General features: G+C 38.1%; 1 protein-coding gene across 3 annotated transcripts in view; it reads left to right on the forward strand.

Annotated features, from left to right (window-relative positions):
- LOC134348883 (organic cation/carnitine transporter 2-like) overlaps positions 1-13122 on the forward strand; it is a 66436-nt gene that overhangs the window by 15889 nt on the left and 37425 nt on the right. For all 3 annotated transcript variants that reach the window (XM_063052671.1, XM_063052672.1, XM_063052670.1), the window contains exons 2-4: positions 4183-4286; positions 6241-6395; positions 8077-8248. In XM_063052671.1, the coding sequence (XP_062908741.1) occupies positions 4183-4286; positions 6241-6395; positions 8077-8248 (431 nt within the window). The remainder of the gene's footprint in view (positions 1-4182; positions 4287-6240; positions 6396-8076; positions 8249-13122) is intronic.

Here is a 13122-nt window from a genome sequence, read left to right on the forward strand (position 1 = left end):
AGGGTCAACAAATTAACCAAGAAGGATAATGGCATATTAGACTTGATTGCAGGAGAATTTGAGTACAAAAATAAAGATATCCCACTGAAGTCATGTAAGGTCCGCATCAGACTGCATCTGGAATATCCTGTATTAATTTGATCTCCCTGGCCATAGAAGGATATGAATACAATAGAGGGAGTGTTACCAAGGTTTTCTAGATTGTCGCTTTGGTTAGGGGGATTAACAAATGAGGAGAGATTAAAAAGACTGAGAGGCAATCTCACTGAAGCATATAAAACTCTTGCCTAGTTTGACAGGCCAGAATTGGGATGATGTTTCCCCTGTCTAGGTTACCTTGAACCAAAAATGCACAATTTTACCTTCCTCCTGAAAGGGACAGCAACCATTCAGGACTGAGATTGGAAGACATTTCTTCACTTAATGGGCAGTGCATCCTTGGAATTGTCAATCTGAGTATTGTGAAGGCTCAGGTGTGTATAAATGAACCTCTAATCCTGGGACCAACTGACCTGAGGGGACTCGTTGAACTGGGGGGAGGGCGGGCACCAGCCATTTTCTTCACTGGTCTTTGTCCGCATCACTTGCTGGCCTGACATTCATCCATGGAAGTCTTTTGTCGCACGTCCACATCATTGCCTTTCAAACACAGAGCACGAAGTGCAGACTTAGACCAGCCTAACATCTAACTCCTCTTCATTCACCTCATTACACCTTTCCCCCACTCTTTCACCCTCCCTCCTCACCTGACTTTACCTATCACCTGCCAGATTGTATTGCTTTCCCTCTCCCCACCTTCCTATTATGACTACTTACCCCTTCCTTTCCAGTCCTGAAGAAGGCTGTCAGCCTGAAACACTGACTGTTTGTTCCACTCCATAGATGCTGCCTGACCTGCTGAGTTCCTCCAGCACTTTGTGTGTTGCTCTGGATTTCCAGTACCTGCAGAATCTCTTGTGTTTATAGTTATTCCAGAAAGATTTATTTCCCTTTCAAGATAATCATGAAAATGGCATCTCTGAAGTTTTCTAGAAAGAGAGAAATCATCAATTGAAGCCAACATCGAAATTCAAGAGTGATATTATCTATTTCAGAGATCTTAGGTTTTTCATTTTGTTGATCTGGTGTAGCAGTGAGAAGGGACTGGATGATGTGTGAATGGAGTTAAACAGAATCACTTCACAGATTGTTCCAGATGAGAATTCATTTAATGTGCCCTTTATGCTCCTCTGCCCTTGGTAAAGTTCCTCCATTCTTGGCTGTCAGTGATCATAGTTACTACTATTTTAAGCTTCCTTTTGAAAAATTGTTCTGACTGACCACAACATGTGCAGTGATCATTTTCACAGAGTAGCTTTCCAACAGGCTGCCAACAGAAGGGCATGTTGAAATTATTTACATTTATCGGCTACAAAACACTCAATGGTACCTCTTTATTCTGCCTTATGAAGTGGAAGTTTTCTAGAATCCACCTCATTTTTTATTTCCATATACTTCAATGGAATTGTTGCAGGGTTTCTGTTTTCACCATGAACTGTACTGCACTATACTGTTACCATGAACCAGTCTGCATGCCCTTTCAGTAACATGACAATGTTACGCAATGAGATTGAAAATCAATACTGTGTTTTAGTAAGTGCACGGTGAAAGTTAATCAAAACTGCACCAGAAAGCATTTGATTGTTCAAGCACAGATATTTATTAAAGGAGACAATAGCTAAGTTTGGAACCCAGCTTACTCTGTGATACGTTTAGCCCTCTAAAAGAATATAGAACATGGAATATCACAACATAGTACAGGACCTTCAGCCCATGATATTGTGCCAACCTTTTCGCCTACTCCAAGATCAATCTAACACTTCCCTCCTTCCTTAGCCCTCCACTTTTCTATATCCATGTGCCAACCTAAGACTTCTTTTAACTGTCCCTAAAGTATCTGCAAAGCTTAAAACTCATATGTTACCTTAAAAGAATTATCTTTCATTTAAAATGAAAATTTCCACAATATTTAATAAATATATATTAACACCTTAACCTTTCAGTGGGACTTCTATATTGTTAGTGATTATGCAATAGATTCCGCCAACAAAAGAATCAATTGCTTTACAGTTACATCTGAATGGAAATAACTCTGCAGTGCTTATGGACTTTGTAACCATAGTTTTTGCATGATCATGCTACGACTGTTCTCCACTTCGCTTTGTAGCATGCCTGCCCAAACGCCTTCCTGTTCCTTCTCATTTGGCAGTGGCTTCTCTTTCCAGCCACATTTTAAAACAGTAATTCAGTTTTGATATTTAGTTATCAAATACTTTTATGGGAATTATTATCTTGCGTTCGTTATTCTTTTTCAATGTAAGCTATATGGTAAATCTTTAATACTATTTAAGATGTATGAAATCTTTACGTTATGAAGCAGCCACACATTCAGAGGCTGAACTTGCTTTCAGTGGTTGAAACAATAGTAATCTGGGATGTGAAGTCTTTAAAATGCCACAAATCAAACTTCAAGTTTCAAGTGAGGTGAGTGGAGAAGAATTGCTTTTCACGCAGACATCTGGAACAGATTTTATTAGATAGCAAAGAAAGCTTAAATGCTTTTATCATTAACTGGTACTTGTTTTATTCCCTTCTGTGCCTCTTAGTACAAAGCAGAGAATATAGGAACAAAGATTCTATATGGCTCCTACTCATTTTATATGACATACCCAGAACTTTGGCAGAGAAGGGAGACTGGAAATTCCAGCCAGGAACTGCTACAAGTTGAATGCTAAAAATGTAAATAAGATGGAAAAAGCTAAACAGCATTCTTTATTTCATTTTCCACCTATAACTTCAGTTAAGAAGATGGGAGTACATTGCTAAGCCCCACTCAGATTGCTGAACTCTGTTAGGTTCTAATGTTTCTCCCTTTCAATGGACAGATGAACAATCTACCAGAGACAAACATGGAGTTGGAACTTAATTTTCAGCAGAGCTGAGAAAGAGGAGGGGAAAATAATGAAAAAAGTGATCTTTATTGCTCCAACCCTGTGTAGGCATTTATGGAATGTTATACCCAAAATATAATTCAGATTCAAATTTGACAACTGTCTACAGAAAAAAAAATCATTCTTGGGACTGCGTGAACATTTTCCTTTTTTATTTTCACATTTCCAATATCTATAGATTTTAGATTTTCATAAAGCATTGCAATGTTGCTTATGGATTTAAAAATTGATGAGATAAGTGGACTGTTCATTTATTTCCATGTCATATCAATTGGTAGAATAAAACTTTTCTGACTCAGCATGCTAAGAAGACAAGGACAACTGTAGAGTGTGTATTGTGCACATAATTTAGGCTAAAAGAATACCTTAATTCTTTCAGCTTCAAGTTCCCCTGAAACATTTCACCTTTAACCCCTAGAGGTCATAGGTTAAGAATGAACGTTGAAATGTTTAAGGGGAACCCGAGGGGGAGCTTCTTCATTCAGAGAGTGGTGTGAGCATGGAATGAGCTGACAGAAGTTGTAGATGCAGACTTGATTTCAACGTTTGAGAGAAATCTGGATAAGTACATGGATAGGAGGGGTGTGGAGGGTCCATATGCGAGTTTTGGGATGAGGCAGAGTAGCAGTTTGGCATGGACTAGGTAGACTGCTTCAGTGTTGCAGTGCTCTAAAGCTCTAAAATTAAGATGACATACCTCCTTTAGAAAAGAGATGAGCAGGAATTTCTGTACCAGAGAGCGGAAAATCTGAGGAATTCATTGTCACAGGTGGCCGTGGAGGCCAAGTCATTAGGTATGTTTAAGGCAGAGGTTGATAGATTCTTGATTAGTCAGAGCATGAAGGATACAGGGAGAATGCAGGAGACTGGCGCTGAGAGGGAAAATGGATCAGCCACGACAAAAAGGCAGGGCAGACTCGATGGGCCAAATGGTCTAATTCTGCTCCTATAGCTTATGGTCTTTTAAATGAGATATCAGGTCAGGATCTTCCTCCACATTTCAGTCAATGAAAAAATATCCATAATACTATTCCAAAAATTGTCAGAGATATATAACAAGTTAGTATATAACAACATTTGACTATATTTCAGAAATAAATTCATGCCTGTCATTTATTTCAGAGATGAGAGATGTTGTATAAATTAGCAATTGTCCCCAGGTAGCATGCAATAAAATGTACTTGCATTTCAGTGGGACTTGGTGTGTAACAATGACTGGAAAGGACCTTTTTCTATGTCAGTGTTCTTCCTGGGAGTGCTGGTTGGCACCTTTATCGCTGGCCAGTTGTCAGACAGGTGAGTTATTCTATCCTCAGTTGTACTAGGTATTTAATTATAAGTAATCGATGAACTGCTTGCTCATTACAGACTGATTTCCAACTTCTGTATTGTAAGATATATATGCCATACATAATGACTTAAGAGTTTTCAGTGCATTAAAAAAAATGAGGATGTTTTCAACATTTGGAAGCTTGTGAAAAATTTTATACTTTATTGTTAGAATATCCCATAAAGTGAAATCACTCTATTGGTAACAATAGAATCAAACTATTTTTATCTATTCGAACATCTGAAATAAATGTCAATTATTGTTACTACGATTAGTACTGTTACTTCCTTTCCCTTATCCCTAATTTTACAAAACAAACTTCATTTAGAAATAAAATAATTAATCAACAATCACAAAAAAATGTCAGGGTGTTTGGATTTATGTACACTGGTGAGCTTCATATGAATATATTGTGTGTGTGTGGATTCACCCATGAATAATTGAGTATATTGGATTCTGGTGTAAGTATATACGCATTTTATAATATGTATACAATAATATATTAATGAATGGATGCAGCTACTAAAAATATGCATCAACACATAACCATACATCCAAGTTAAAAAGCCCAGACACCAACTGAACACAACAATGTGCTATGAGCATACAATATCCCTGCTGAAATTCTGAACATTGGCCGACAGGAATTTCCATCACAAACTTATAAAATTATCTTCTATCTCTAGGAAGATAGGGACTTGTCAGGAGACCTCAGATGTGCTATCAAAATGTCCAAGAAAGGAGAGAAATCCATCTATGATAAATACAGAAGGGCCTCTCTTCTATCATCAACAGGGTTAGCCTCAGCACTCTCACTGATGAAGAGCTGCTCCCAAATCTCAATACTGATTCCATCCATCATGAGCCAGACGGGATATTCATCCTGAGGCAGTGGGAAGCATAGATGGAGTAACAGAGAGGTAGTCGGTTTCTGTGAAATGCTCTCTACAAATGAGCCTCCACTATATAACTCTGCCTTTTAACAACAACATGTATGTGAAAGACTTTGGGATATCACTTCTCAAGTGAAAGCAAACTTTAGTAATGGATTTCCTATCACCTTCACGACCCAAGCACACTTTTGGCAAAAGAGAGAGAGATAAAAATAGGGAGAGAAAGAATGAGAAAGTCATTGAAGATAAATATCTCAAACCTGGCACTAGACCTCTAGTCTACTCTGAACTTCTGTACATTTTTGAACTATGGACTCCTTTTAGCAGGTAACATAAATCAAAAGAGAAAATACTCTGTCTATGTAAAGTCTTCCAAGTCCATTGGCAGAACAAGCAGATGAATATCATGTCTTTATCTTAGGACAAAATCCTCAGCCCTGAGAACTTCATTATATTCATTCAAATCTACCAGTCAGGCCACATCATTTACAACACCAGACTCCTGAAACAGATTCTGATTCAGGATTCTGAGCTCTTTCAGGGCAAGGCATTACCAGTGGGCAAAGGAAATGATCCAATGATGTGTCCATAGTTCAGAAAAAGTAATTAAACACTTCCCTGTGGCAGGTATCAGGCAGACCTCTCTATGGTTGTGCAGTCCTGACCCAGATCAACTTAAAATAGAGTTAAATCATTAGGGATGCCAGTGAGAACCTTTAGATTGTTCAGAAAAAGCACAGAAACTGATATAAATAGTAGAAAGCGTGCCCCACCTCACTAAGTCTACATCCTGTTGGACCTTTCCAGTACTTCCTGTTGCACTTATGGCAGAGTCTGCAAACCAACATCTTCTTCATCAACCAATACAAAGCTGGAGTAGATATAAGTTGCCCTCAGTGCTGACACACTGCCTGAGTACGTACATACAATGGCGGCTCTGTGTTTATGAGAATGTATTAGTGGTAACAGAGAAAGTGGATTTAACAGAAATAATGTTTTGGTCTGAAGTTTACTTTCTAATTTTTAGGTTTGGGCGGAAGGCTGTTTGGTTTGGGACCATGGCTGTACAGACTGGATTCACCATGATTCAGGTGTTCTCTCCAAACTGGGAAATATTTTGCCTTCTTAATTTTTTTGTGGGTATTGGACAGATTTCAAACTATGTAGCTGCCTTTGTTATCGGTAAGTACCTGCCTTACTGTCAGACAACTTCAGTGCTATGTTTAATAACTAATTTCTTAGTATGACATTACATTTTAATTTCATTTTATTAAGCAGTTGTAATAGTCTGGAAACTGATCCTTCAGGCCAGCTGGTCCATGCTGACCAAGATTCCCATCTAAGCTAGCCTCACTTATTCATGTTTGGACATATCCTTCAAAACTTTTCCTATCTGTGTACCAGTGTAACTACATTTAAAATATTGTTGATGGACCTGCTTCAACCGTTTCCTCTGGCAGCTTCATTGTGTATACTAACCACCCTCTGGGTGAAAAGGTTGCCTCTCAGCTTCCCATTATGTCTATCCCATCTTGTCTTAAACCTGTCCTCAAGTTATAGATTCTCAGCTCTTGAAAAATGACAAAGTGCATTCCCTATCCATCTTTCATGATTTTATACACCTATGTAAGATCACTCCTTATCCTCCTACTCTACAGCGACGGAAATCCCAACCTGCTCAACCCTTCTCCAGAACTCAGTCCCTTGAGTTCCAGCAACATCCTTCAAACTCTTTCCAGTTTCATGGCATATTTCCTCTGGAAGGTGATCAAATCTGAACCAAACGTGACCTTGTGATTGTCTAGTACAACTGAAACATAACATGCCAGCATCTGTACTCACTGTCCTGATTGAAGGCCAGAATGCAAAAAAAAAATCTTCTTCACCACCTTTTTCAGCTGTGATGACAATTTTAGAAAACCTTGTACTTGTACTCCTCAGTCTTACTGTTCTACAAGATTTGTGAAATTCCTATCCTCACTGGTCTTCCCAAAATGGAACACCGAGGACTCACCTGGATTAAACTACATTTGCCATTCATCAACCCAACTAAGCAAGATCTCCCTGTAAATCCTGACAACCATCATTATTGTCAATAACACCACCCATTAGTTAGTTAGCGTACCCTGGATCCCATATGATCCAAATTTCCATAGCGGTCTACCTTATCAAAGGCTTTTCTGAAGTCCATGTAGACCACATCCACTGCCCTACACTCATCAATCTTCTTGGTTGCTTCTTCAAAAGATTCAATCAAATTCATGAGACATCATCTTCCACACAAAGAGCCATGGTAATGATATTGATCCCTAATCAACTCCTGTCTTTCCAAATGCATGTATATCTTATCCTTTAGAATCTACTCTAGTAATGTACTAGATCTTAGGGTTACTGGTCTGTAGTTCACAGGTTTTTCTTTTCCATACTTCATAAATAATAGCACTATAGTAGATTCCCTCCTTCTTCCTGCAGACCAACATCACTAGTGAATTTGTATATATCTTAACCAGAGCTTCAGCAATTTCTTCTCAAGCTTCCCACAGTGTTCTTGGATAGGCCTGATCAGTCCCTGGAGATTTATATACCTTCAAACATTTCACGAATCCAAGCACCTCCTTTGCACTATTGTACTCTAGCCCCAATAATTGCCTCATGTTCAGTCTTCTGTCTTCTCCATGGTAAAAACAGAAGAGAAATGTTCATTGAGCAGCTCATCCATCTCTAGTCTTTACTTTGGTTTTTAGGGGGCCTTGTTCTAGCTCTGATTACTTTTTTTATCCTCTCTTAAGTACCTTTTTGTAAATAAAATTTGTGAATCATTCAAAATTATAATTGGTCTCTTCCTGGCTTACTTTCCTTACAGGATCTGAAGTTCTTGGGAAATCTATTCGGGTTATTTACTCTACACTAGGAGTCTGTATTTCTTATGCAATTGGCTACATGTTCCTACCCTTGATTGCATACTTCATACGAAGCTGGCGGATGTTACTGTTTACCTTGTCTCTTCCGGGACTACTGTACATTCCTCTATGGTGGTATGTAGGAAATAACCTTAACTTACTTAAGCACTTTTGATGGGCTCTAAAGTAACAGGATAAAAATAATGTGTTTGAGATTGTCCTTAGAATCGAACTCAAACCATGAAAATTAGTGTTTCCTTTTTGATGAATGTGGAAGAATGAAGAATATATTAATATTTTTCATACCATAACAGATCTACATTAAGAAACTAGACAACTAATTTTATTATAACTTGGCATTCCACATTACTCAGTGCGTGTGTTATGTTTTGTAACTTTGAAACATTAAACTATTTCAATGGAAGACATGAGTCCAAAATGTGAATCTAACTTCATGTTTACTTTAGCAAGGTGCACATGTATCATGTGACAATATGACGTATACAATTCACAGATTTATACATATAACTGTAAAGAATTATTTAAATAAACAAGAATGCTTAATCAATCTATATATACAAGATTACTCAAATATTATTGAAATATTAAATGCACAACACTCCTCCTTGCTTAGCTATAAACTCCAACTCAACAGAGAATGCATCTTAACTATATATACAATATACAGATACTATATGCAGACATCCACATCTTAGCATATTTTAAATGATCCTATTTAGGCCTAAAGATTTAATCACTCCTGAAGGCTTTCTTACTCTTGTGGGATATCATCTTTCCGGGCAAGAGGGATCACTCTGCTTGTGGCTGTGAAAACAATCTCAAGTTCTGGGGCCTTCTCTGTGGAGTTGATTCTGCGACTACAGGTAGTGATTTTAACAGCTCTGGATACCTTCCTGCTTCCTTTTTCTTCTTCTAGTTTGTGCATCCTGAACTTGGGAATATGCATTTACTTCAATGGAGTATTCTCTTACTAATCCTTCTATTTCTCCTTTTAGATCTGATCTCTGCTCTTGGTTTCCTCATCCACAACATTATTTGATGAATCCTTTGTTTTGTAGCCCTATGGACTCCTTTCTCTTTGGCCTTCCATTCATCTAGCTGGGCACTAGTCTTTGCATCTACTTTTACAAGCAGCTTTTTGTCTCCCACTTGAAGTTCTTGCAATGACTTTAATACACACAGAGTAGATTCTTGTTCTTTATACTCACAAAAGGTGAATGCTGGCAACACTCCTGAACTCCTTTCCAGCTTAAAACCAAGCTATACTCTGCATGTAACTGCCTCATTAACATACCAGAAGCTTTCTCACATATGTTGCCAAAAAATACTGTTGTAGTCCATAGCTTTATGACCAACTGATTTATGTAATGTGAAGGTACCTGTTATATCAATTGGATATGATGGATCAGTTGGTGGGGCCAAATCCATTATAGCTAAAATTACTTATGTAACAAGGAAATATCTTTTTAGCTCACCTAAGAACTAGAACGTGAAAAACCCAACCGTTTGCAAGCTCAAGATTTTAAAAAATGTGCAAGACATTTAAAAGATCAGTAAAGTGACAACTGCAAACTGGACAAGTAGTAGTACAACTATATGTGAATATAAATTGTAGTGAACTTAATATAATTACTTTCATAATTACAATTTTACAGCTATGTTCAACAAAATAGAATAATTATAATTGGTTCCTGACCTATTAATGTAGGACAGGTAGGAAGACAAACTGTTTCTTTGTGCATTTGCTATAATCTAATAAATAAGATTGAGAAAATGTCGAACTTAAGCAGGTCACATTAATATCATAAATTGCTTTATTTTGTGACAGCTTTGCTTTCAGTGTGAGCTCCATTGCATCTGACATTTTTACCATAATGAGTCTCTCAGAAGGCTATAATTAAGAAATTGAAACCTCGAGCATAATCTGCTTCAAATTGCCTCTTATGTCTTCTCAAATCTTCAAATGAACTCAAATAATGCTTTGTAGTGCTTTCAGGAATGTTGTTCAGCTTAATAATGTGAGGCTAGCTGGATTATAGTTTCTTAGTTCACCTCTGTTCCATTCCTCATAAAAAACTTATTTGAGCATATTCAGGACTGGCAACAATGACATAATTACTAAAACAATCACAATTTAATAAAATTATGAAGGGCAGTAAGAATGAATTTCTTAAAAGCAATCTTTTTTGAGAAAATTAACATAGGTCTTTAAATTCCTCAGGAAGATCTTGGTGGTATTTTTACTTTGTTCTAAGTGCAGGGGAAAGTTTTGTTTTAAGTACAAACGTTGTAAAAACATGATTTCAGAACATAGTTGCAATAGTAACACCAACAGAATAAGAACAACTGCATCAAATTCCAGTCCCAGGAGACAAGTCAGAGAGTCAGAGAATAAAATATCTATGCATTTCAGACGACCTGTAAGAAATAGGTAGATTTTTTAAAGAAAATATCAGGTGTTGATAGGTGATCAATTGTAAGACAGAAAATAGCATGAAGGAGAGTAAATAGATTTTGAGTTATTTTTTAACATTTTAATCCAGAGTGATGAATGTAGCTTGGATTGGAGAAGGACTTAAAGTTGTGGTGGAACTTTTGAGTAGGACCTACAGGATAGAGAGAATAAGGGACAAGAATTAGCCTAGTATTGATAGCCAGTCAGGAAATAAACTATCAATGTTCAGAATGCAGGCTGAAATTGAAAAGGTATCTGAACATGTGATTTCTTGACCAATAGGGAAAAATAGTTGATAAATATTCCACTTAAAAAATCCAGAAGCTTCAGTGACTTACAATGCATATCTGCTTCTTCTCCATAACATTGGCAGACACCCCACTCTGCAAGAACTGATTTCAGGGAGGTAGCACCACCAATTTGCGGGAGACTCCCGGGAGGGGTGGGATGTCTGCAATAGAGTAGCTCCTTAGCAGCCAGCCAGCTAGGTTAAATAACGTTAGCTATGCTACTGAATGAATGACACCTGTTAAACTCACCTCAACATGTCTTTTACATTTTAATCCACCATGGGGAATAGAAAAGTCACTGTTTCAAACAGTGCAGCGAGCAACACTGTCATTATTTTTGACCCCTATTAAGCAGGGGTACACTTTAGTGTGGTCTGGGGTGACGTACATTTTATATTTTCTTTTTTTTTGGAACACTCTGCCATGGCACACTCTCGTGCTCTCTCTCTCTCTCTCTCTCTCGTCGCTCGCGTGCTCTCTCACGCTTTCGCTTGCTTTCTCGCACTCTCACTTGCTTGCTCTTGCGCTCTCTCTCTCTCGCTCGCACACTCTCTCGCTTGCTTTCGCTCGCTCGCTCTCAAAAAATTGATTTCTGTGATATTGTATATAATTTGCGGGCATCAGGGAGCCACTATTCATATGCAGGAGACTCCCGGAACTTCCGGGGGAGGTGGGATGTCTGCATTGGATGCTCCTCTCGAATAAATATTTTCAGAAATTTCTGTAGCAAGATGAAAAGCTGGTGATTGGCTTTTGACAAGGATGTTGCTAGGACTTGAAGACTGAGTCACAAGAAAAGTTGAATAGCTTGGGACTTTAGTAGGAGAATGAGGAAAGCATAGTGGACAGTGTGAGGCTATTACAGCTCAGCTCATTTCAGAGTTCGTAGTTCAATTCTGGCACCGTCCTGTGAGGAGTCTCTTTGTATCTTCATGGAATGAGTGGGTTTTCCTCAGGAGCTGTGGTTTCCTTCCACAGTCCAAAGACATAGTGGGTAGTTTAATTGGTTATTGTAAATTGTCCCGTGATTGGTTTAGGGTTAATTGGGGTTGTGGGGTTGCTGGGGCGGCATGGCTCAGACATCCAGAATGGCTTACTGCATGGTGTATCACCAAGTAAATAAATAAATAAATAAAATTATAGACAGGGTACATGTAAACAGGCTTTTTCCACTGAGGTTTGGTGAAACTAGAACTAGAGTTCATGGGTTAAGGGTAAAAGGTAAAATGTTTAAGGGGAACATGAGGGGGAACCCCTTCACTCAGAGGATGTTGAGAGTGTGGAGTGAACTGCCCGCAGAAGTGGTGGTTGAGGATTCATTTTCAACATTTAAGAGAAACTTGGATAGGTATATAAATGGGAGGGGTATAGAGGGCTACGGTCTGGGAACAGGTCAATGGGACCATGCAGATTAATAGTTCGGCACAGACCACATAGACTGGAGAGTCTTTTTCTGTGCTGTAGTACTCTATGAATCTGTAGCTACATCACATTTTCACTTTGCTGAAGTAGAAGGTTGGAGAAGATGGAATCATATCCTCCTTTTGCAGCTAATAGAAATACAATATTAACTCCATTGATGATGCTTATATGAATATAAGGAAAATGTTATATAAAATGTGATAGAATGTTTGAAAGAAAATAGATAATATGATCATATTGGCCTTGAAGGGTGTTTATATTCCCAAAGATCTTGATTCCGTATTTCTTTATCCAACCCCAGCAAAAAGCTTTAGTTCCTTTCTCCCTCTTGTGATTATCTGGCTTCTTAGTAGTTGGGCCTACACTTTATTTCAACTTCCACCTTTAACTACTCTCTTGTATTTAATATTTAGTCAGTAGAAGAGTCACCTTGAAGAAGTGTAATATTTAGTGAGGCTAAATGAATGAATATTTTCTTCCTATGTTTCAAGTTCACTTGCTTATTTGCAATTTTCTGTTGCTTTGGAGAGCCACTGATTTATAATTCGCTTTGCTGAGCATAAGTTCATGTGTTCCTCTGCAACAGTGGACTTAGTGTTTAACCAATTTCCCCCGGGATTAATAAAGTATGACTATGACTATGACTATGACTAGATGGGACAGCTTAGAGAAGTAGGCTAATAACCATGAATAGGAACATGCTCACTGCACTGACAGAAAGTCTATGTGCAATGTCAAAGAGCATCAACTTGCAAAGAATTAGTTACTTGGCCTTCTTAGCAGGAAAGGGCGGGAGGAGAAGATGGCGGCGCGCCTGCACG

This window comes from Mobula hypostoma, chromosome 7 (assembly GCF_963921235.1).
Source record: "Mobula hypostoma chromosome 7, sMobHyp1.1, whole genome shotgun sequence".
In the NCBI taxonomy this organism is placed as follows: domain Eukaryota; kingdom Metazoa; phylum Chordata; class Chondrichthyes; order Myliobatiformes; family Myliobatidae; genus Mobula; species Mobula hypostoma.